Raw genomic sequence first — 19,953 nt, 5'->3', positions numbered from 1 at the left:
CTTCTTACTGATTTTATCTTATTACTCCTTTGGATCACCCTAAGTACTTTCTTCTCCATTCTTAACCTTTTACGCCCTTTAAACATTGGTAGGCTTATCAGGTTCCCCTGAGTAATCACATGGTGAAACAAAAAATATTTATGCTCTTTTGATCTTTCCCCATTACTAAATTCCTCCAGATCATAATTAATCATTTCTGTTGTTCTCTGAACTTCTGCAGTTTACAGCCCCAACTTTTTAGTATTCAGATTCCCCAGACTGACAGATGCAGTCTTGTCAGGGTCCTATAAAGAAGGGCCATTAACTCTTCGCTCCATAGCATGATTACTCTGCACATGCAGCCACAAGCCACTTTACCCAATTTTGTTACCATATTGGACTGCATCCGCTTTTAATTTAATGTCCACAAGGCTGAATAACAGCTGTAAATCTCTTTCCTATCAGATCTACTAGTTTGTATTTTTCCAGATTAAATCTCATTTTATTTCATTCCTCTCACCATCTTTTGCAACACTTCCCAATAAATTAGAATCTGCAAATGTCAGTATCCAGTGGTTAATAGCTATATAGTGAATTAGTGAAACTAAATTATTACTGAGCCCTACAGCTTCCCATTAGACATCTTTCCTCTTCTCATCCTGATACATTGCCATTTAACCATACCCAATGATTTTCCAAGCCAATTTGAATTTAGGTTTTGAGGCAATGTTTTAAATGCTTTATCAGAATCCAGGTACATTGCCTCCACTACATTTCCTTCACCATTAATTGTGTAAAAAAGAGCAATAAAGTGAGTCTGACCCCATTTGTTCTTTGTAATCCAGTTTTGCATGTTGCCTTTTGATTCTGTTTTGCTCTGAGATGTTTAGAGATTTTTCCCATTACTTTAAAATGTATTTAAATTATGCTTTCTAAACAATAAATGTCAGAATCACTTTTCTTTCCTTTGTGGAGACTATAAACACTCTTGCTTTCACCTTAGTCTGTCCCCAGTACTTCATGATTCTTCAAAAATAATAGAACGTGTAACCTTTAATGCACAGCAGATATATTGCCATTCCCTTATACTAGCTATCCGTGTTGTACTTTGATGATGTAATATTGCATTTTGAAGCTAGGGCTTCGAAGCAAATGGCTTTCACTCATATCCCATACTGGCACTTCTCTGAAGCCACTTTCCTGTTCTTCAGAATCTCAGCTTTAATTTTTATAAGTAAGTCTCTAGCTGTCACGGTTGTGAAGAAATCTTCAAAAAATATGTAACTGATGCAGAGATGAGTCTGCAGAGTGGCTGGAAACTAGCTCTGAGAGGCATGAACCACACCATTCATCTTAGTGGAGGGTTAACTCCGCAATCTGGTGATGAACATTTAATTATCAGTATTATTAACTTTTTCATCCTTTATGTAAAAAAATGAGAGGGAGGATCACAGATCTGCACAGTTTATTGAGAGCGATGACTCATGTCAATGCCACAAGTAGTGGTTTTTGGGAGATACCATCATTTACCTTCAAATCAAGAAGAAGCCAAGCCTCATGATCCAACAGGGCCCATAGGTGCATTCAAGTACCTCAAGGGGGGGCTTAAGAAGCCCATTAGAGCCAAGTGGCACATATGATCATATTGTGAACATCAACACAATTTACTGTGAATAGTGTATAATTTTTGTGGTTCATGTAAATGGGGCTAAAGTTGTGGGTGGAGCTTGGAAGAGTACTACTGTCTAAAATATATGTATATATAGATAGATATAGATATAAATGTACAACATGACCATCACCCCAGTAGTAATACTATGCAGAATGACATGTCAGGTTTCTAAAATATGTTTCTCTTGTCTCAGGGTTACCAAGGTATGGTTGATGGAGGTGACAACATTGTTGAAGTATCATGGGAAAGTGTTTCAAGCATCTTGCAAGTGGTAAGTACTGTAAACAACAGAAAACAAAGCAAAGCCCTCATTTGAAATCATTAACCAGAATTTTTAAACTTGAAGATCAAGGCCAAGAATTTCAAAAGTAGTCAGTGATGTTGACTGGCTCCATTTTTGGGCATCCAAGTTCAAACACCTGTTGAAAGGGCCTGATTTGCAGATAATTGATGCACAGCACCTTCCAAAAATCAGACCTCTATATGGTATATCATGCCGGGCACCTAGAAACAGTAACCCTTTTTGAAAATGTAGGTTTTAGATTTTCAAAATTGGGGGCCCAAAGTTAGGCTCCTAAATGCATGTTTAGGTATACACATTAATCAGGAGTGGCAGAATTGTGTCCCAGAAGTTTAAAACAATGTCATATTAGTAATGTATTAGGGAAATGCTATGTTTTATGTGATGCCATGGAAGCTGTTCACCAATAAAAGTAAACATTTACATTTTTTAAATTTATATGCAAAACAATTGCTAAAAAATGAAACCATTATATGTGGGGGCTAGTGCACATACCTGGTGGGCTCCTTTAACCAGATCATTGTGCAAAACAAATTGTGCTGTAGTTACCTCTGCAGTATTTCTTCTTGATAAAATAGTTCTCATTTTCAATAACACATAAAAGAAAGAAGGATGTTGTTTGCCGGCCTTTCTGTTCTTTTTTATACTATTCTAATTTTATTTTGCAAAAATAAGTATTTTGAGGGAATGGGTAATTTTTTTTTTGTACTTGGTTCATAATTCTGTTTCTGAATAGAGGCACCCACTGTTAGCAGCAAATGGGTCACATGCTTCTTTCACTTAACACAGACTCTTGCCTATTATCATTTCTGATGTTTCTAATGTGAGTCATTTACTCATTGTTTCCATCATAACTGGTTACTTTTAGAACCACTTCAAGTGTGTGTTTGTGCTGCACTCTCATTCATGGAGACAGGTTTCCCAGCTCTCTTCTTCCTCACTTTCATCTTCCCATTATCAGCTCGTTATAACTTTCAACACGTATGGGCAGTGCCAAGAAATGGTTTGGAACAGGAAGTGCTCGGTAGTGAGGCAGACTGTTTCAGATGGTAATACAAACTGTACAAATTCCAAGCTCAAATTTGGGTTGGGCCTGGCTCAGATTTCTTGTTTTTACTCTACGTAGGAAATGATTATGAAACACTGAGGTAATAATCTCTAAATCTTCTGCTAGGAAGAAAGAAAATCTGCATTATGTTAATATTACTTTCTAGACTACATTAGAAACACAGCAAAACTATAATCAAGGACAATAAGCTTGTATAAAAGACAAAAAAGATATACTGATGATTATATATTTTCTGTAAAGCTTGCTGACGGATTCTAAACAGATTTTAAACAGCTAACAAAATCATCCAAAAGACAGGACTTGATGTTCAACTACCCAGACATCTGTTGGGAAAATAATACAGCAGGGCGCAGATTATCCAATAAGTTCTTGGAATGCATCGAAGACACATTTTATTACAGAAGGTGGAGAAAGTGACTAGGGGAGAGTCTATTCTAGATTTGATTCTGACGAACACGGAGGAACTGGTTTAGAATTTGAAGGTGGAAGGCAGCTTGGATAAAAGTGTCCATTAAATGATAGAGTTCATGATTCTAAAGAATAGTAAGAGGGAAAATGGCACAATAAAGATAATGGAATTTCAAGAAGGCAGACTCAGAGAATTGGTAGGTAAAATCCCATGGGAATGAAGTCTAAGGGAAAAAAGAATTCTGGAGAGTTGGCAGTTTTTTAAAGAGACATTATTAAGGGTACAAGAGCAAATTATCCCAATATATAGGAAAGAGGCAGTATGGTAAGAGCCCACCCTGGCTTAACAGTAGATCTTTAATGACCTGATCTTCCAAAAAGAATCATATAAAAAGTAGAAACTAGGTCAAATTACAAAGAATGACTATAAATAAAACCAACACAAGCAAGTAGGGACAAAATTAGAAAGGCCAAGGCAAAAACATGAGATTAAACTAGCCAGGGACATAAAGGTAGCAAGAAAACATTTTATATATACAGTAGAAGCAAAAGGAAGAGCAAGGACAAAGTAGGCCCATTATTCAATGAGGAGGGAAAAAAAATAACAGAAAATGCAGCAAATGGCTGAGTGTTAAATGCCTTTTTTTGCTTCAGTTTTCACCAAAAAGGTTAGCAGTGATCGGATGACTAACATAGTGAATACCAGTATAAATCGGGGAGATCTGAGACTAAAATGGGGGAAAGAACAAGTTAAGAATGTCTTCAAGTTCGCAGAGCTTGATGAAATATGCCCTAGAATACTTAAGGAACTAGCTGAAGAGATCTCTGAGCCATTAGCGATTAACTTTGAGGAAGTGTGGCGGATGAGAGAGATTCCAGAGGACTAGGAAAGGGCACGTATAGCACCTATTTATTAAAAAGGGAATAAGGACAACCCAGGGAATTATAGATCAGTCATCTTAACTTCGGTACCCAGAAAGATAATGGAGCAAATTATCAAACAATCAGTTTGTAAGCACCCAGAATAAAATAAAGTGATAAGTAACAGACAACACAGATTTGTCAAGAACAAATAGCCTTATTTGACAGGGTAACAAGCCTTGTGGATTGAGGGGAAGCAATAGATATGATATAACTCGACTTTAGTAAGGCTTTTGATACAGACGAACATACCTTCTCATAAACATGGTAGAGAAATATAGCCTAGATGAACTTCCTGTAAGGTGGGCACACAGTAGGTTGGAAAAGCATACTCAGAGAGTAGTTATTAATGCTTCACAATCAGACTGGAAGGGCATATCAAGTGGGTCCCTCAGGGATCTGTCCTGGGTCCAGTTCTATTCAAAATGATTTGGATAATACACTTATAAAGTTTGTGGCTGATACTATGCTGGGAGAGACTGCAAGCATTGCAAAGGACAAATCTTGACAAACTGGAGAAATGGTCTGAAATACATAGGATGTTATTCAATAAGGACACATGCAAAATTCTCCTCTTAGGAAGGAACAATCAATTGCACAAATACAAAATGGGAAAGGACTGCCTAGTAGGGAGTACTGCAGAAAAGGATCTGGGGGTCATAATGGATCACAAACTAAATATGAGTCAACAATGTAACACTGTTGTAAAACAAAGCAAACATCATTCTGGAATGTATTAGCAGGAGTCTTGTAAGCAAGACACGAGAAGTAATTCTTTCACTGCTCTCAGCACTGATAAGACGGAGTATTGTGTCCAGTTCTGGGCACCACATTTCAGGAAAGATGTGGACGAATTGGAGAAAGTCCAGATGAGAGCAACAAAAATGATTAAGGGTCTAGAAAACATGACCTGCAAGGAAAGATTGAAAAAAAATGGGTTTGTTTAGTCTGGAGAAGAGAAGACTGAAGGGAGACAGGATAACAGTCTTCAAGTATATAAAAGGTTTTCTTATCTACCACGCTTGTTTCCTGCCTCATTGCCTGATATGCATGTACCATAGTTTTTAGAATGTAATTTTCCTAGAGATTTGGGTAACTCTATTATTTTCTAGTGTACTCCCATACTTTTTTTTTGTTAATATTTTCCTTAATTAACAAATCAACATAAAAATTAACAACAATTTACATAAAATATGACAAAGATACATTATTTATTTCCTTTTTCCAGGGAGGGACAGTTATTGGTAGCGCACGCTGCAAAGAATTTCGTACCCGGGAAGGCCGTTTGAAGGCAGCTTTCAACTTGATTCAGCGTGGAATCACTAACCTTTGTGTGATTGGTGGTGATGGTAGTTTAACAGGTGCTAATCTCTTTCGTGAAGAATGGAGTGGACTTCTAGAGGAACTGGCACAAAGTGGTAAGTTTGCATCTCTGTGAACATGTAGAGCTCTTAGTCCTCCTTCAACTGATGAAAGAAAATATGTTGTTATTACACACAGAAAAGTTACATTCAAAGAATGTTATTTAGGTTGCAAAGTCAACCACATGAAAATTAGGAAATGCTAGATTTATGATTGTGTACACATAACTTTTCAGTCCCCTTGTTCATCCATCCCGTGCTCTGAAGAAGCCAGAGTTCCTGTGGAAAAAAATAGCACAGGATCAAGTAATTAAAGACTATCATAATGCATACACAAAAGGGGCCAAATTAAAGTTGCATAGTGTCACAGTGTGACTTGCCCCATGGGCTGGAGAACATGGGTCCAATCCATCCCTGATTTCAGATTGAGCCACACCTTACTCCTGAGGGCATTCTGTGCCAAAAAATTAAAAACTCTGCACCAAAAAAATAAAAATTCTGTGCACAGTATTTTAAAATTCTACAAAATTCTTGCAAATTTTATTTTTCAAATAAATGTGGAAGCTCCAGCATGGCATTGGGGAGCACAGGCCACTGGCTGCACAGAGGTGGGAGATCACTGTGCAGCTCCCTTCTGGGACACGGAGTCAGTGGTATGGTTGCACCCAACCCATGACACAGCGCAAGGACTGGGCCTGCCCCAGAAACACCCCAGGGCCCTGCCCCTCTGTGCCAGGTGCATCAGGTCTGGGCAGGCAGGCAGGCTCAGCAAGGCAAGATCCAAGTGTGGAGGGGCTTAGTATGGGGGGATCCATGTCTGGGTTGAGAGGGTTCAGTGTGGAGTAATCTGGGTGCGGGCGGCTCAGTGGGGGATCCGGACGCGGGGGGATCTGAATGCACAGGGGCTTGTTGGGGGGTTCTGATTGCAATAGTAATGGGACTCTGCAGGAGGGGTCCAGGTGAAGGTTGGGGCTCAGTGGGTGGGGTCTGGGTGTGGAGGTGATAGAGCTTTGCAGGGGGGTCTGGGTGTGGGAAGCTCAGGGAGCCAGATGCTGGGGGAATGGGGCTCATTGGGGTGGGGATCTGGGTTGCGGGTGGCTCATTGGGGTGGTCCAGGTGCAGGGAGAGTGGGGCTTATCAGGAGAGGTTCTGGGTGCGGGGGGGAGTGAGGCTCAGCAGGAGGGTCTGGGCATGAGGGGGTCTGGATGCACAGGGGTTGGGTGTATGGAGGGGCAGCTCCCTGTACAGTGATTCCTCCCCCTGCAGGTGAGGAGCGATGGATGCAGGAAGCACTAAGGTGGCAGTTTGCAGAGCTTCCTACAGCCGGGGGAGAAATCTGGGGGTGGATCTGACACAGCCCCAGATGCCGTGCATCTGAGCCTGGTGCAGGGTAGGAGCCACCAGCCGGGTCTTCCCCAGTCCTGCCCCCTGCCCCACAGTGATTTACGTCTCTGCCGCCTTCCCTGGGTGCCCGAAATATACTGCTGGGGAGGGTCATATGACCGTTCTTGTGGCTTCCCTTTGCTTCCCTGTCAGAAAGTCATTTTTCTGCAGGGAAGCAAAGGAATCTGCGAGGGACATAAATTCTGTGCATGTGCAGTAGTGCAGTATTCCCCCAGGAGTAACACCTAGGGGAATCAGGTAATTCACTATAAAGAGCAGAAGGTGGCTGCAATATGTCGGGAAGCCCAGGGAGTTGCAGCTATGCTCATGGACATTGCAGGGAGAAAAAGGGCTACTTCTGGACCATGACAGTAGGGAGCTTGGAGGGTAAAACCCAGTGAGAAGGAGGTTCCTGAAGGGCAAGAAACTCTAACTGCATTTGGGACTGGATGTCAGAGCCCCAGCAAAGGAGAGCTGGGAGGGGTCAGATTGATATGGAAGAAAAGTTCTGAGAATGAGAGAAAACAGCAGAGTGAATGAATGGATGTTTTCTTTTTGTTGTTGGAATGGATTTTAGTTTGGGGCTCTGAATTGCTGGTAACTGGTCCTTGTATTAAACTAGCCCCAGTCAGGGATACTGTTAACCAGAGAAAGCCTCTGTGAGTTCTTAAAGGGCCCAGCAAAGAGGAAAAAGAGAGGTGGGGAGCTGCAGAGACATCGCTGGCCACAAGGGGTGCTCAATAACACAGTAATCCTGTTACACACAGGAAACCACAAATCTGGCATTTTCTATGTTTTAAGTGCTAGACTTTGCAGCCTAAATAACTTTCTTTAATATAGTCTTTATGTGTGTAATGTTCTAGAGTTTTAATTAAATGAAAAAAAGATAAAGCCAAGTTTTATTATGTGCAGCTTTAACCACCTCTCCACCATGAATCAACAGCAGGGTCTGAACCCTGAACCTCCAGCACTGCTACTTATTGAAGTACCAGATTAACAACATTGGCTGGCACCCAGAGAAGGCTGTTTTCTCTGAGGAGGGGGTGGGGATTTGGATTTATGGGATAGTTGGGGGAAGCCCAGTCTGGCCTGGAGTTCTCTCTCCCCCCCACCCCAGAAGTCAGGGTTGCTCCTGTCCCATATGTTACCCCAGAGGGATGATTGGCTTCTGGTACCATGTGGTGGATCTGTGGGTGGTAGGCCTCTCTCGGTCTCTCTCTCTCTCCCCCTTGCCCCCAGCCTGGGAGTTGGAAGAGCTCCTGCCCCATGTGATTCCCCAATTGAGGGGGGGGCAAATGATTTATAAGCAGAGAAGCCTGGTTCAGCTCAGCTCTTTCCTCCCCACCTCTGCTTCACAGCTCTGTCAGCTCCTTGGTGCAATTTGTGATGTGCTGCTGGTTTGGTGCTAGCATGAGCTTGGGCTGGGGAATGGTCAGTGAGTTTATTGGCAGGCTGCCAAAATTTCCTGCGGGTATATCTTCTCTGCATTAGTTTGGGTGAGAGGTTTTCATGTGTGGATAGGGTCGGGGGTAGGTGCAACAAACAATACGAGCCAGAGTTATCTCTGCAGTGAAGACATATCCTGAGAGAGGGTAATGGTGATTTTTAACATTTAATATCTTGGCCAAATCTGAATGGAATTTCATGGGACAAAAAAGGCATGCTGTATCCCAAGGGGAAACCCCTACCGAATATCCAGACTTGCTACAAACAGTAGAGGTATGAGACCTTTTCAAAGAAAAGATTTATAAGAAACCTTTTGAATGGATAGTGTTAGGCAACCTTTATATAGACATTGCTACCACCTTCCTCTCTATACTAATAGAAAATGTCCCAACTATTGTATGTTGCTCAGTTGCACCAAAATGGTGCAGTGGACGTGGTTGCAGTGAGGTTGTCTCCTTGATGCTATAAATTGCAGTTTATGCTTGTGTTGGCTCCAGTTCCCATTGCTTTAATTCACTTCCTCTACTTTATCCTTCTATTTTTCTAAAAATAAGTAATCTGAGATTGGAATTTAGTCTTAAACACATGAATAATATACTGATGTAAGTCTTCCAACTGAAGTCACCGGGAATACTCATGTGAGTAAAGCTATATACTTATTTTCAGACTCAGCCCCAAGTGTATTGAGCTGTCACATCACATAATCGCTGAGCAACTTCTCAAAAAGATTCCCAGGAACGGAATGAAATATGCATTGTGTAATATATTAGCAATGTCACATTTGTGCCCTCTTTGGATAGCTGTATTTTGGCCCTAAAATATTAGACTCTAAAAAAAAAAAACACCACCCTTTCATAGCACATTCTTTGCTAGCACAAATTAGAAGTTTGTCTTTGGCAAAATTCTGTAGCTTTCCTGCATGTAGAAATCTAAATGACTGACCCAGTATTTTTTCACTGTAGTTTGAGAGAGACATGCTTAGATTTAGAATGCGGCTTCTCCATTCCCACTCATTCATCAGTCATGAAACAATGTACTGGAGTCTTTCAGTCACACAGAGAGGGTTTTACCCAGCATTTCATGCTGGCGACCATATATTTTCTCTTCTTTTAGAATTTTCTGTCCACTGGAACATGCTCGGTCACATCCACAATTCAGTTTGCCCCCCTCTACTTCTTCACCCCGTCCCATACATTGAGCGTGTAATCTGAATGATGTTTTTTGGGTTTAGGGAGTGACAACCTCAAGACTAGTTCTAAACTCCCTGAACAAATGGCCTAGCAAATCACTCGGTGGGATAAAGTGCTTTTGGTTTGTTCCAAAAGACCCTTGATCTTAAAGAAAAGCTGTCCTCTTGCTCCAAGAAGTTTTATTCGGTTTTTAGCTTTGGCTAATCCTTTCCCTATGGAAATGTGTTTTTTATTTTAGAAATTTTAACTCTTACCAAAAAAAAAAAAAAAGGACTAAATTGATACATTGCAGCTACAATCTGATTGTGCTTCATCTCGTGTGGCTGGCTATTGTTAATAGATGGTTTTACGGCTATTTCTCTGCAGGCAAGATTGAAGAAGAAGCTGTGAAGAAATATGTTTACCTCAACATTGTGGGGATGGTTGGATCCATAGATAATGACTTCTGTGGCACAGATATGACCATTGGTACTGACTCAGCCTTGCACAGAATCATTGAAGTTGTGGATGCCATCATGACCACTGCTCAAAGGTAACAGGATGCATGGGGGAGTACACGAGATTTTAAAATATTATATTTTTCCCAGTGGTAAAATCAGGCATGTTTATGATTTAGTTGTCATAGAATACTTCATATGTATGAATTAATGTGATGTAAGGTTCTTAGACTGCATAGACCCAGAATTATGTTGCGAGCAAAAGTTAACCCCTTACCTCTTGAATTGGTTTGTGTGTTGTGGGAGGGAATTGGGGGAAGGATGGTTTGAGAGATGGATCAAACATGGACAGGGAGCATTTTTATGTGTGTTTTGTGTTTGTAAATTTAATCCTTTTATTTTGCTAACTGGATTGAATTGTGCAAATATACTTTCTGTTTTCATTTGTGACTTTCTAATTAAAATATGGATGATGATGATGAAAGAAAGAGGCTTATAACTTCGGGGAGAATACAATGTAATCTGGGCAATGATTGTGCAGTGGTAACCTCCATCCTAAAATGCAGCAATACCTTATTTCAGTCCTGGGCCTTTCATGATCACAGGATACAGTCAGGCTGCACTCTGTTCCAAAATCTGGGGTGCCTGTGAGATATGAACAAACGTCCATAAGGGAAAACAATGAGAGTGCAAACCTGAGCACGAGTAAACTCAGATCTCCAGAGGCAAAAAATTGATCTGTTAATCCAATTTCAATTTGTCCATCACCTTACTATATTCAGCATCACAAAACTTTTAAGAGTGAAATTCACTCCTGTACAGGGCAGCACAAGGCCCTGTGCACTAATTAAATCCCCCTTCAGCACAGAGGGCTGGTGGTGGTTCTCTGCACAAGGATGAATTTTACCCTAAGAAAACTGGAACTCTGGAAGAGACTTTTCTGAACTGGTGAGAAAAGATATATAGTTACAGCTCAGCTATGTTGTCACTTTGACTGATATTTCTCACTTCGTCAGACATGTGCAATGGTATGAAAAGTAGGCAAGAGTATACAGAAGGCAAAAGTATTCAAACTTTAGCCAGAGAAGCAGGTGCACTAAAGCTTGGCTTTCTTTTTAAGTATCTCATATTTATGCATTGGTATTCCGTGCTACAGAAATACATATGAAAAAACATAGATACTTCATTCAGTTTCACTCTTGACAAATAAAGCAATGACCATGCTGGTTTTACAGTTAGCCTGGTAATCAATGGAATTATTAAAAGCCAAATGGTTACAATCCTTGAAGTGACACTACTGTGATTGATGGATTAAATATTCTTTCACCCTTTATTTATGTATGTATGTATTAACTTATTTTTTATGCAAAGTTTTGGTCTCTTACAAAAATAAATCAATATATTTTAGAGCAGCACTACAATAAAAAACTGGTTTGCATGTACAGTGGATGAAAAATAATTAAAGAAATATGTATTGCATTGCTCTGAAACCTTAGCCCCCTCCCGTCGCTCCTTGTAGTCACCAGTCATTCTGTATATTCCTTACTGAGCACAGCCTGCATCTGGGTAACATCTGGATGTGAACATTTTTAAAGAGGGTACAATATTGAGCACTCTAGGACTAGTTCCCTCCTCCCCCCATCAGACAAGTGATTATACCTTTACTTCTGGGTTTACTGTGTTATTCTTGGTGTAAGGGACTGATCCCAGCTCCCGTTGACTTCAGTGGGATTTGGATTGGGTCTTTCAGTTGCAATAATGTTGTTGATCTCTCTTGTCATTTTATAGCCATCAGAGGACCTTTGTCCTAGAAGTTATGGGAAGACACTGTGGGTATGTACTGTTCTCACAAGTTTGTGTCTAGTAAAATTTAATTATAAAAAAAACTAAGTTTTGAAGTTTAATTGTCTTCTTATTTGTGTTTTTTTAATGTGTGCTTACTAGGTATCTAGCTCTTGTTAGTGCATTAGCTTGTGGTGCGGATTGGGTATTTATTCCGGAATACCCCCCAGAAGAAGGATGGGAGGATCAGATGTGTGTTAAGCTTTCTGAGGTAATCTGTAACTGCATCATGAACATTCTGTATGTCATGTGACGCTCACATCTGAAAAGAGGTGCCTAGCAACATAAATGATATGGTCCAAATCCTGTCCAGTATGATTCAATTAAATTTTTGCTATTGATTTCAGTGGTAGAACTATTTGGTCCTAAATGCCTCTATTCCTGCATTCTCCAGCTGTTTGAAGCACAGTTAGATTCCGTCTAGGGCTGCCATAGGTCCCGCAAACATAGCCATAGTGGATCTGTTTTCTGGTTTGTCATCTTTCTCCTTGGTGTCTTATGCAGAACATTTAATTTTCCTCTGGAAACTTTTCTACATGCGTATTATTTCAAAGAGCATTAATATAATCTAGTATAAAAGTGGAATTAGGTGAGTGCTTTCAAACATGTAGTAATGCATTAGCATACGGAAAGCATACACTACAAAACTTACAAAACTAGGATAGTATTCCCATCTCTTTGAAATCACCCACTTAGCCAGCAGAACATTTTTAAAGCGAAGACATTTCCAGCAATTAACTGGTTTCTTTGCTGATATCAGAAGCATACGAGGCAGATTAACTCTGAAATCTTGAAAGGAAAATAAGACCACTTCTTCTACAAGGCTTGTGAAAGTAAGAATGAAAAATACCGGATTAAGTATATTAGTAGTAATAAGAATCTAAACTGATGAATTCCTCTTGGTGTCCCAGTGTATGTTTTCTTTTTGTGTGAGTCTCCGGGAGTGAAAGATCTCCAGGATATGGAGCAGTGTTGAGATTTATGTCCTGTCCAGCACAGCACATTTTGACAACACTAAGTTAATAACCAGGCAAATAAAGTAGAACCTCAGAGTTACGAACTGACCAGTCAACCACACACCTCATTTGGAACTGAAGTACACAATCAGGCAGCAGCAGAACAAAAAACCAAAAAGCAAATACAGTACAGTACTATGTAAAATGTAAACTACTAAAAAATAAAGGGAAAGTTTAACAGTTTGACAAGGTAAAGAAACTGCTTCTGTGCTTGTTTCATTTAAATGGTTAAAAGCAGCATTTTTCTTCTGCATAAGAAAGTTTCAAAGCTGTATTAAGTCAATGTTCAGTTGTAAACTTTTGAAAGCACAACCATAATGTTTTGTTCAGAGTTACGAACAACCTCCATTCCTGAGGTGTTTGTAACTCTGAGGTTCTACTGTATACAGATGTCTTTCTCTCCTTTTCGATTGGATTAGTTGAGCTACAAATATCTTTGGTAAATTATCCAAAGGAAAAGATTCTAGTCACTGGAGTTTAATATACAGTACAGTAGTTTGCTTTCAAAACTCTTTTTTTAATGGCATATCTTGTTTCAGGCCTTTTTTCAATATCCAATGTTTCCCTTCTCATAGAACCGTGCACGAAAGAAAAGGCTGAATATCATAATTGTGGCAGAAGGTGCCATTGATTCTCACAACAAATCTATAACTTCAGAAAAGGTTAAGGATGTAAGTATCGAACCTCTTTGTAATGCAGTTTCTGCTGTGGCTATAATTTAGTGTAGTTCCCTTTCCACTGCTAAAACTAGAATTTCCACAGGCATTCTGGTAAAACAGCCTTTTACAGTACTTGTCAGTTGCATTTTTATGCTTCTGCTTTATGGACTTAATCCAGAGCCCATTGAGGTAAATGGGAATCTTTCAATTAGTTTCAATGAATTTTGGATTGGGACCTATTTTTTTGTTAAATTAGAGGGCAGTCAATGAAGTGATATTTTTAGAGACTTGATCTCGAGGAGATCTGCTTAAATTTGTCTCAGATCATTAATTATTATATGATGGGAAATTAAGTGATGGTCTGTCAAGTTCCTGGTGGACTAATGATGCCCTTATCGTCACAATTTACCAGTAAAGGAAGCATTTGGGGAAATCTCCCCAAGGCCAAGGATTACATGGGCACTGAGAGTGGAATTACCCTCTCATGCTTGGAAATGGTCCTTTTTGGAAACAAGTTTTGAAACACATTCATTGACAGAATGGTGCCGGGGAAACTTGAGCGGACACTGCTCGTGCTTCACCTGTTCTGTGATTACAGCACTTTGTTCTCCATAGCTGTCAGTCTGGCACTTTCAGGAGCACTAAAATAATGAAGTTGTCCTTGACTTATCAATATAGAATTGTACTCCATTTAAAAAACTACAAATTAGTTGCACCGATTAGCGTTTTTAAGTAAAAGTGTGCAAAATAGTTGTTACTCATCTTGTTATTTACAGAGGAAAACACTACTTGCTTGTTACACAGACTTCGGTCTGTTAAAATGTCTAGGAAGCTGTAAATAACAGGAATGTAACTCTTGGGGAGAGTGAGTGAGGTGTTTAGACATCTCCTTGCTGGCCTTGTAGGAGAGGGGAAAGTATGCAGTACTTACTTCTGTTTGCTTACATCCTAACCTTATTCTGTAACAGAGGAGATTTTGATGAATGATCATATTTTAATTATCCTGGACTTGTACTTTACTTATGAATAAATGGACTGAAAAGAAAATGTAGCTGGAAGAAGTAAATAACTGCATACATTTTTCTTTTGTGTCTCTTTGTGCACTTTTTTCAGTATAAAATTATTTAATTCTCTATGATTTTCCTAATAAAAACATCAGGCTATTAAACTGGACAAATTTTACTGTTACTGAGAGGGATAAAAACCAACATTTTTAATTTGGTGGAGCCCAAAGTTTCTGGAACAAATTGTTACACCTCCTTTTGTTCACGGACATGAGCCAAAGGCAGTGAATTAGAAAATCTGTATAAGGCTAAATGCCTTCACTGGGGCTTTAATTGCACAATTACTCCAAGATATTTAGTATTGTATATTTATAATATGGTTATAAAGAAACCCTATTACAGTAGATTATTTTTTCCAGACATCTAATTGTGATCTTTAAACCTTTTTTATACGGTTAAGGACTGTTTTTCTAAGTGCTCATTTATTACTAAATAAATGACATCAGTATGCCTCTCTCTAATTAAAGCATTGTAGCCAAAACAACTTCTTTACCATTATTAAACTGAACCTTCCTTCCTTCACAGTAGGAGTCTGGAGATTAGTTTTCCTAACCTAGATGCAAAGACACTTAAGTAAATTCCTTAGTTGTGTCACCTTTGTTGACGTGTGAACATTTATATTATATACAGCATAATATTACAATATTCCCAATATGTGCACACTCTATAACTGCCGTAGTGACGCTGGTATTTTATATTTCTCATTTACGCTTTGAAATTCTTTGCAGCTTGTGGTTCAGCAGCTGGGATTTGACACTCGTGTGACTATCCTGGGTCATGTTCAAAGAGGTGGTACTCCTTCAGCTTTTGATAGAATTTTGGTGAGTGAACCTATGATGATAACGTATATCTGTCTGCAAACCTGGAAGAGTGACGTTGCAACAGTAGTAGCAATGTGCTTCCACTTATGTATACATTTTCCTTCTAGAATTTTGAATCATTTATAAAAATCAGTTAATACCCTCAATACTTTTGTGAAGTGGCCAAATATAATTATTGTCCCCAACTCAAGCAACAGAATAGTAATGCGGTTTGCCCCAGGCAACATACAGAGACTGTGGCAGAGCCAGGTTTAGCACTCAGTAACTAGTGGCTCCTAACTCCTTTCTGATTCTATTGCTGCCTCTCTATAGGAGGGAGATTTAAGCCACAATTGGAGAATCACATCAAATCCAAATCGGTCCACAGAAATCAATACTTACGTGCGTAATTTTTTTCTGGTTAGGGGCCATCTTCTATTCTGCTATTTTAGGCATCGCTCTAAATGGACAAAAGAACTGGGAGTTACACAAAAATATGGATTATGTACAACAAAACCCTATACACATGCATATTAATCACCTAGAATTGGGGTGACAAAGTCTAAGACCTTGTCTCCACTAGGGAGTGTTTGCTGGTATAGCTATAGCAGAATAGTCATACGATCAAACTCTCCAAGCATAGACAGGGTTTATATGGTAAAAAAAAGTGCTCTTGCTAGTATAGTTTATACCAGTTCCCCAAATGAAATAAGCATTGCTGGTTAAAGAGTATTTTTTGCCAGTATAACTACAACTACACTAGGGGTACTGCTGGTATAAAAATAATCACACTACACAGAAGCATTACTATACTGGCAAAAGTTTCTAGTGTACACTTGTCTTTAGACTGCCTTTGCTACACATCCTTGCAGTGCTGCATATCAAATCACCAACCTAAATTAATGAAAGATATAGTTTGTGGATTTGCAGAGAGCATGCACATATACATGCTCAGTTACTACTGATAGGTGCTGTATATGGGGGCCATATAAGTAGGTGGGTAGATTTAAAAAAGAATGACCTTCACTGTAATGTATGTATTAATAATCATATTTACAAGTAATCCTATTTCCTTTAGAAGAGCTCTGTTCAAAACCTGACTGTGCCATGGGCTTGACAAGCCAGCCGTGAGAGCAGTCTTACTTGTCTTGTGGGTCACAGTACCCTAAACATAACCAGCTGTGATCATAGTTATCAAGGAGTGATTGTTTTAACGATGTAAAGAGAAATTTCCCTGTTTCTGTGGTGGGAGCCAACTAATTTACTCCTTTTAATACTAAGTGCATCCCCAAATACAGAGCCATCTCTCTCTATATTTTATTTTCAGGCAAGCCGTATGGGCGTGGAAGCTGTCCTGGCCCTTCTAGAGGCTACAGCAGATACCCCTGCTTGTGTTGTGTCCCTGTCTGGGAACCAAGCTGTCCGTCTGCCTTTAATGGAGTGTGTGCAGATGGTGAGTTCCGGGAGAAGAGCCAGTTTACACTTATTCATTAACTATAGCAAAGTGCTCTAACAATCAATGGTCTGTTATGAGTTATAACACATGAATGGAACCCTTAACTTGGTAATAATGATCTATTCTTATGTCTTTGCTGTGTGTAATTACTATGTAGTTGTTTTAGGGATAATCACTGACAAATGCAGTCCAACAAAGAAACATTGCTGCTTTTTTTTAAGATTTGGAAACCAGTATGGTTTTTCAGTTTCATCTGAATCTTTCATTTTGCACCTTGTGTCTTTGATTACAAAATCTCCATCCATTATAGCTCATTTGCATTAATCTGGTTTTCTCCTCCAAAATTATTCAGTGCTCATCCCAATTTAAGTAAAAAAAAAATCTTCTGTGGCTCTTTTAGCTGCCAATCTTCCCTCTCCTGCCCTCAAACCTGCTTGTCCTCTATAGAAATGGTAAGAAAAATATAAAAATGCCAGTGTGATGCAGGTCACAACAGACAACAAATCAAACAACAGATTGTCCTTTCAGGATTCCAAATAGCAGTGCTGTTTCAGAACAGATCCATCTACAGTACAGTCCTTAGTTTACTAACCTTTTATTCTATTCTTTTCATTAATTTTTAAGACTCAAGAAGTACAGAAAGCAATGGATGAAAGAAAGTTTTGTGAGGCTGTGAGACTTCGTGGAAGGTACAACACATCAAATCACACCCATCTATCTGCTTTAGGAGATACTGAACTGCTTTGCCTTCCCGTTAATGTTCCGGGGTGTGGGGATGCTCATGCATTATTCTGCATAACTATCCACTCCCCTTCCTCCTGCACCTCAGCTTAATGCTTTGCTGAAGCATAGGCAAGAGTTCAGTCTTTACAGGATTTTTCTGAAAGCATTACACAGAGTTAAACCTCAGGACTATTGTATGTAAGACTCTGCTAAATAGATGGTGGTAATCCCCAATCAATTTTAAAAAGAGCACCACACTTTCTTACTTAAGTAAACATTTAATGCTCACAAAACACACTTCAAATAGGATAAAATGTTATAAATAGTATTTGGAATACTACAAATAACTTTTAAGCAAAATCTCTAAGACAGTAAATCTGCTGGTGTTCCTTATATAGACATTCCCCCTTTTGTTTCTGTTACAAACATTCAAATATAAGGTTTCAACATAACATTTTCTGTTCATTAGCACACACATCAAAACACATTCTGCTCTGATCGTCTCTCAGAGATGATTTTTCAGTCTTTATGGTATGTTGTGTGTGTCACCTGGACTCTTCAGAGCATGAGAAATAGCAGCATCTCAGTCCTTTAAAACACTTCTGAACCCCGTCAGCAAACAAACAGTCCTTGGATCTCCACAGCTAGCAGGAGTGCAGCCCTCAGGTTAGCAGCTGACCGGTCCTCTCAGTCGTTGGTGAAACAGTATCTTGTTTCCAAAGTGGCACAGGGATTGGGACTCAGTCTACATGGCAGATGCATCGCTTAGTCCTGTGTCAATCAGCCACTGAGTCCACAGGGCTGTCTTTAACTCCTATACTTATAACCTTTCCCTCCCTTGCTCTCTGACTGGTTCAGTTCTCAGAGCGTGACTAGAGTATGACCTGCCCGGTTGGTTGCCCACAATGAGAACTTCCCACAGACCCTCAGAACCAGCTACTAAGCATGTTAGTTTAACTCCCACAGCCTGTTCTACAGTTTCTATGCCCTTCTAGCTGAATTGCCCTGTCCTGCTCTCAGCATGTATGCAGAGACAGAATATCCAGCCATGATCTAGGTCTCTTCTCCACTGCTTCTCTTTCCCTCCTACGAGAAACAAAGTCAAATGCTGCAGTACCAGGCATGTGGGTTACATTAACACTGGCTATTTTATTTTAAATAATGTAGTTAATTATATTGCCAGTAACAGTGGTAGAGGAGCTTTCAGAGGTTTCCTAGAAAGGACAGTGTGAGAAAAAATAAAGTATCTGACTTGCTGTACCCAAACAAAGAGTGAGAACTCTGTTTTTCTCCGACAACAGTAATAAAATTTCATATTCCTATAATTTTCAAAGATAGTAAACAATAATTAACCGCAGCTTGCTTTAAGACTTCAACATAGACTTTGATCCTGATGTAAGTCTACAATTCAGGCAGGAATGAGTCAACAGGATTGTCTGAGGTGACTGATAATGCTAGTGACTGAATGTGTTTGCTTATGCATAAAATATGTAACCAAGTACATAGTGTATTAGGGTGGGCGGGCCTAGTAAAGGTAGTTGGTTGTTTTATAAGCACTGCATTAGATCACTGCAAAAACAGTGCAACTCTATTAAGGATTTGTGAAAGTTAGTATGAGAGGAACAAATCAATTATTGCTTCAAGTTGTTTAATGACAAAACACATCCTTCCCTATCTGTAATACAACTTTGCCTGTTACATTTTAGAGGGATTTTAGTGACACTCTTACTGTTATTTTAAATACTTCACATTATTTTCAGAGTTCTAGACTTTTCATCTTTTCAGTTTTTAAAATGTTTTGCATCTGTGATTTAACGTTCCAAACAAACAAAATATGTTATTCCTGTTAAGTGTCTGAATTTATAAAGTCACTGTGATTTTGGTTAAAGGGTAAATGTATATATAATGAAGATAAGCACTTTAGAGAGTAAGATATAGTCATTATCACCTTTAATACTTTTCAATAGCTTTTGTAAAGAAATAGTATTACCACAGTATACTCCCTAGGCGTTCCCTATACTAAGTCATATTAACTGCTGGTAGTTGCAAAGATAACGTTGTAAAGTTTTTAAGGTCAGCAACTGTAACTTGAGTTGCTGTCTTTGGTATTATTTACTCTTTAGTTTAATAATGTTGCCCTTTTGATCTGAGCAGCTAGTCAGTTTGGGGCCTGTGGATGTTCCAGTTGGGAACAGAAATTGATGGTAGAAAGGTATTACACCTCTA

The 19,953-nt window shown here is 39.3% G+C and overlaps 1 protein-coding gene and 1 long non-coding RNA gene across 6 annotated transcripts in view; one reads left to right on the top strand and one right to left on the bottom strand.

The window, feature by feature from the left end:
- Positions 1-19,953, top strand: part of PFKP (phosphofructokinase, platelet) — an 80,670-nt gene that overhangs the window by 26,211 nt on the left and 34,506 nt on the right. For all 5 annotated transcript variants that reach the window (XM_054020996.1, XM_054020992.1, XM_054020995.1 and 2 more), the window contains exons 3-11: positions 1,845-1,922; positions 5,579-5,768; positions 10,097-10,262; positions 11,956-12,000; positions 12,112-12,220; positions 13,601-13,696; positions 15,477-15,569; positions 16,876-17,001; positions 17,629-17,693. In XM_054020996.1, the coding sequence (XP_053876971.1) occupies positions 1,845-1,922; positions 5,579-5,768; positions 10,097-10,262; positions 11,956-12,000; positions 12,112-12,220; positions 13,601-13,696; positions 15,477-15,569; positions 16,876-17,001; positions 17,629-17,693 (968 nt within the window). The remainder of the gene's footprint in view (positions 1-1,844; positions 1,923-5,578; positions 5,769-10,096; positions 10,263-11,955; positions 12,001-12,111; positions 12,221-13,600; positions 13,697-15,476; positions 15,570-16,875; positions 17,002-17,628; positions 17,694-19,953) is intronic.
- LOC128833089 (uncharacterized) lies at positions 5,739-18,496 on the bottom strand. The gene is made up of 5 exons (XR_008444109.1): positions 18,277-18,496; positions 15,951-16,008; positions 10,740-10,812; positions 5,941-5,990; positions 5,739-5,816 (listed from the first exon to the last, which is right to left on the bottom strand). It is a non-coding gene; the product is annotated as an uncharacterized LOC128833089 (long non-coding RNA).

Source organism: Malaclemys terrapin, chromosome 2, assembly GCF_027887155.1.
Source record: "Malaclemys terrapin pileata isolate rMalTer1 chromosome 2, rMalTer1.hap1, whole genome shotgun sequence".
Taxonomy (NCBI): Eukaryota; Metazoa; Chordata; order Testudines; family Emydidae; genus Malaclemys; species Malaclemys terrapin.
This window is presented reverse-complemented; position numbering and strand designations above follow the sequence as displayed.